The 4,622-nt window shown below is 66.9% G+C and overlaps 2 protein-coding genes across 2 annotated transcripts in view; both read left to right on the top strand.

Annotated features, from left to right (window-relative positions):
- Positions 1–711, top strand: part of DCST1 (DC-STAMP domain containing 1) — a 13,222-nt gene extending 12,511 nt beyond the window's left edge. The window contains exons 13-15 of the mRNA XM_009996260.1: positions 312–342; positions 469–572; positions 676–711. Coding sequence (XP_009994562.1) covers positions 312–342; positions 469–572; positions 676–711 — 171 coding nt within the window. The remainder of the gene's footprint in view (positions 1–311; positions 343–468; positions 573–675) is intronic.
- An 862-nt stretch (positions 712–1,573) lies between these two features.
- The window catches only part of ADAM15 (ADAM metallopeptidase domain 15), a 28,297-nt gene continuing 25,248 nt past the window's right edge, over positions 1,574–4,622 (top strand). Inside the window, exons 1-15 of the mRNA XM_009996249.1 lie at positions 1,574–1,672; positions 1,780–1,856; positions 1,930–2,113; positions 2,252–2,314; positions 2,399–2,467; positions 2,572–2,741; positions 2,814–2,898; positions 2,978–3,126; positions 3,208–3,385; positions 3,534–3,626; positions 3,726–3,921; positions 3,991–4,099; positions 4,182–4,326; positions 4,394–4,471; positions 4,544–4,620. Of these exons, the coding sequence (XP_009994551.1) occupies positions 1,574–1,672; positions 1,780–1,856; positions 1,930–2,113; positions 2,252–2,314; positions 2,399–2,467; positions 2,572–2,741; positions 2,814–2,898; positions 2,978–3,126; positions 3,208–3,385; positions 3,534–3,626; positions 3,726–3,921; positions 3,991–4,099; positions 4,182–4,326; positions 4,394–4,471; positions 4,544–4,620 (1,772 nt within the window). The remainder of the gene's footprint in view (positions 1,673–1,779; positions 1,857–1,929; positions 2,114–2,251; positions 2,315–2,398; positions 2,468–2,571; positions 2,742–2,813; positions 2,899–2,977; positions 3,127–3,207; positions 3,386–3,533; positions 3,627–3,725; positions 3,922–3,990; positions 4,100–4,181; positions 4,327–4,393; positions 4,472–4,543; positions 4,621–4,622) is intronic.

Raw genomic sequence — 4,622 nt, 5'->3', positions numbered from 1 at the left:
CCCGGGGTACCCCAGCCCCTCCAGCACCCTCCGTGCCCCGGGAGTGCCGGGGGGTCCATCGAAGAGCCAGGGGAACTGCGGTGACTGGGGGACTCTGAGTCAGCCGGGCCGGGCTTCCCAGCCCTGCCCAGTCCCCGAGCTCGTGCTGGGCGGCGGGGCCAGGGCTGATGCACGGCCCGGTCGGGGGCACCCCCAGACTCCCCCGACCTCCCGGGGGTGCTGCCGGGGGGTGTTCGGGGTTTCACCCGGGGACACTCCAGCAGCTTCTGGGCTGAGCATGGGATCCCCTGCTCCCCACTCTGGACCCCCAGTCTGGCCCGGGGGGGCTGCACAGTGACACGGGTGAGTGTGGGAGACCCCTGCTCCCCTGGACCCCCACCCTGGCCTTGTAGGGCTGTGCAGTGACAGGGCTGTCTTGGGGACTGGGTTGTGCTGAAGCAGTGACGAGTGGCTCTGGGCCCTGTGCAGGTGACAGCTGGTGGCAGCGCCATGTGGAATTGGGACAGTCCTGGTATGTCACCCCGTGGGTCCTGCGGGACGACCGGATGCTCAGCCTGGCAGAGGCGACACAGGTAACACCCCCGCCCACTCCTGGGGTGCCCCCACCATGCAGGGGCTCATAAGGGTGGGGTGGGCACTTCCTGCACCCTCCACCTCCCCCTGCCCCCTTCCCAGTGCAGGAACCACATACCCAGCACCTGGGTACCCTAGTCCCATGTCCCTAGGGGTCCAAGCACCCACAGCTTCTGGTCACTCCAGAGGCAGTGGGGAGGGAGTCCCTTCCCCCCCTCTCCTGATGCCAGAGGACGTGTCTGGGTGGGGGCACCCACCCTGCACCCCTCCCGGCGGGAGCGGAAGGGCCCAGCCCACCCCACGTTGGGAGTCTCTCTGGCGTTTCCGCCACACTGCACTGGGCAGGAAGCGCCGGGGGTGGCGAGGGGGGGCCCGGCTCTGTCCAACCCCCCCGTCCCCCGCCCAATGAGCCCGGGAGGGAGGGACGCTTCCTGCAGGAGCCGGGGCGGGCAGGGGATCCCTTCCGCCCCCTCCCTCCGGGCACACGCCAAGGCCAGGCGAGCCCCCCCAGCCCCCTCCAGCACCCTGCTGTGGGCAATGCTGTCATGGAGGGTACATGGGGACAGGAGGGGACCTTCAGGGTGGGGACCCCTGGGACAGGGGCTTCCCCTGTAACTGCTGCCTGTGGCAGGGGGGGTTCCCTGCCCAGCTGCAGATCCTGCTGGAGCTGGAGGGGACATGGATGGTTCTGGAGCTGGAGCAAAACTGGTGAGTCTGGTGGTGGGTCAGTCGGTGGGTGACTGGGTGGGGGTCCCAGGGGTTCTGGATCCATGAATGGTGTGTGCAAGGTCCCATGGCTCCATCACCATCCATGGTGCACAAGGGGTAGGGGTCTCGGTGAACCTCTCTCCATCCCTACTACATGTGCTGTGGGGGTCCCATGGGCTCCCCAGGGTCTTCATCCCAGGTGCACTTACAGTAGGGTGGGGGGTAGCAGGGTCCCCGTGTTTTATCAGTGGGGTGCTCAGTGGGGGGTGAGCAGAGGAGTCCTTGCTGTGGGATGACACGTGCCTCTGGCAGGGAGCTGGTGCAGGGCACTGGGACGCTGCTCTATTACCTGCCCAACGGCACACGGGTGACACAGGAGGCCAACAAGCAGGTAGTACCTGGGCACATTGTGTCCCTGGCTGTGTCCCCTGCCTTTCCCATGCCCTGGGGGGTGACCCCAGCACCGGGCTGGATCTTAAGTCCCCCTCTCTGCTTCAGGAGCACTGCTGCTACCAGGGGACCGTGCGAGGCTTCCCCAGCTCCTGGGCCAGCCTCTGTGCCTGCGCTGGACTCAGGTGAGCCCTGACCCTAGTGGTCCTCAAGCCCAACTCCCACCATCCCACTGATGCCTCCTCTGCCCTTCCCCAGTGGCCACCTCGGGCTGTTGGAGAGCAGGAGCTACGTGCTGGAGCCAGACACCGGCAGCCCCCTGGGGCAGCACATCGCGTACCAGCTGCAGGGGGCCCGGCTGGTGCCGCGGGCCTGTGGGCAGGACCCCCAGGACCCTCTCCGGGCAGCAGTGGAGGAGACACAGCCCCCCTGGCCGCAGAGGGTAGGTCACCCATGGGCCTTGCCCTTCCAGGCAGGGTTGTTTCACCTGTGCCCTGTCCCATAGAGGGTCCCCTCCCCAAGGCTTTGACCCGAAGAGGGTCTCCTCACCCAGACCCTGTCCCAAGCATGCCCCCCCCAGGGCAAGCGGGCGGTGGTGGAGCAGCGTTTTGTGGAGCTGGTGATGGTGGTGGACCATGCTGCGGTGAGTGCTGGGCAGGCGTCCCTGGTGCAGGGGCTGCTCTTCTCCCCTGCCAGTCCCCCCTGACGCCCCTCCCTGCACCCCCAGTTCCAGAATTACCCCAACCTGCAACGCATCCGCACCCGGACCCTGGAAATCGCCAACCAGGTGGATGTGGTGAGTCACCACTGTGACCTGGTGGGCACTGTCCCCCCGAGCCTGGTCCTCAGCTTGGCTGTGCTAGGGGTCTCTGACATCCACCCCCCTGCCCTGCCCCCCAGTTCTCCCAGCCACTGGGAGTGCGGGTGGCCCTGCTGGCTGTGGAGGTCTGGAGCAAGGGTGACAAGTTCACAGTGGGCAGCAGTGCCCGGGCCGCACTGGAGCAGTTCCTGCACTGGCGCCAGCAGGAGCTGCTGCCCCGGCTGCCCCATGACAACGCCCAGCTCCTCACGTGAGTGGGGGACAGGGACAGGGGGTGAGGTGCACTGGCAGCAACCCTCCAACCCCCATGCTCTCTCCCCAGGGGCACCCACTTTGATGATGTTTCAGTGGGGATGTCGGCTCAAGCCTCCATGTGTTCCCCTGCACGCTCTGGGGGGGTGAGCATGGTCAGTACCACCCGTGTTTCCCCACCCTTGCCCCACTCCCCACCTGCCTGTTCTGACCTGCCCCCACCCCTGTCCCCAGGACCACTCGGTCAGCGTCCTTGTCGTTGCCTCCACTGTGGCTCACCAGCTGGGGCACAACTTGGGGATGCGGCACGATGGCACCGGGCGCTTCTGCTACTGCAGTGACCTCCAGCAGGACCGTGGCTGCATCATGGCGTCACCCACGGGGTGAGGGCAGTGGGCAGGGCTGGGGGGGTTGCTTGGGTCAAGCCCCCTCTCTGCCTCACCAGCCCCTCTCTGGCTCTGCAGGCTGACACCCGGCTTGAGCTTCAGCAACTGCAGCCAGCAGGACCTGGAGCGCAGCCTGCAACAGGGACTGGGCTGGTGTCTCTCTAATGTCCCCGAGCCCCGAAGCCTGGCCGGGACCCCCCGCTGTGGGAATCACTTCCTGGAGCCAGGCGAGAGCTGTGACTGCGGCCTCAGTGTGGTACGGAGGCACGCAGGGTGGGCTGGTGTCACCCCTGTGGCCACCCCAGAGCCTGGGGCTGCCCGTGACATTGCCTCTGCCCAGGGATGCTGTGTCCTGGTGAGGGGATGCTCATGCCACCCACTCACCACAGCACCTCTGCCCTCAGGAGTGCACTGATCTCTGCTGCAACAGCAGCACATGCCAGCTGATGCCCGGGGCCACGTGTGCCACTGGGGACTCCTGCTGCCAGGACTGTCAGGTACGTGGAGACAGACAGCCAGCAGTGCTGGCACTCTAGTCCCTCTCTAGGGTGGGTTTCTCTGGGGTCCCCACTTGCCTGACAGTGTCCCCCCTGCAGCTGCGACCTGCTGGACACCCCTGCCGGGAGCCCTATGGCGAGTGTGACCTGCCCGAGTTCTGTGACGGGGTCTCTCCCCACTGCCCCCCTGATGCCTTCCTGCAGGACGGGCAGCCCTGTGCCAGCGGGCAGGCAGTCTGCTACGGTGGAGCCTGTGCCACCTACGAGGGACAGTGCCAGCAGCTGCTGGGGCCAGGTATGGCAGGGCCAGGCGGAGGGGCAGGGGCTGGGTGGGGGATGCTGAGGTTTTGCTGCCCCCCTGCAGGTGCCAGCCCTGTCTCCAACTCCTGCATGGCCACCCTGAATGCCAATGGAGACGAACATGGGCACTGCGGGCAGCTCCCCAATGGCTCCTACGTTGCCTGTGCCCAGCGGTGAGTGCTGTTTCCCCTTGCCGTGTCCTACGTGCCATATCCCCCTTGCTGTCCCCCACCCCTGACCCCTCTGTCCCTACAGGGATGCTGGCTGTGGGATGCTGCAGTGCCACCATGGTGCTGGGGACAGACCAGAAGGGTCCTGCCGGGGGACCCTCCTTCCTGGGGATGAGGATGTGAGCGATGGGGCTATGGTGCTGCCTGGCACTGCTTGTGGCCCCGGGAAGGTGAGTGCTGGGGCACCAGGAGAGGGGCTGGAGGGTTGCCTGGTGCTGAGTCCCTGTCCCTTGGCAGGTCTGCCTCCAGCATCAGTGCCGGGATGTCTCTGCACTGGGTGACCAGCAGTGCCAGAGCAAGTGCCACGGGCATGGGGTGAGTGGGGGGCTGGAGGGGATGGGTGCTCAGGAACCTGCTGGGGGCTGACACTCTGTGTCACCTGCTCAGGTCTGCAACAACCACGGGCACTGCCACTGCCAGCGGGGCTGGGGCCCCCCGACCTGCCCGAGCCCCGGCGTGGGGGGGC

Source organism: Chaetura pelagica, unplaced genomic scaffold (assembly GCF_000747805.2).
Source record: "Chaetura pelagica isolate M959 unplaced genomic scaffold, ChaPel_1.0 scaffold270, whole genome shotgun sequence".
Lineage (NCBI taxonomy): Eukaryota > Metazoa > Chordata > Aves > Apodiformes > Apodidae > Chaetura > Chaetura pelagica.
Note: the sequence above shows the minus strand (reverse complement) of the source record. Positions and strands in the feature narration are given on the sequence as shown.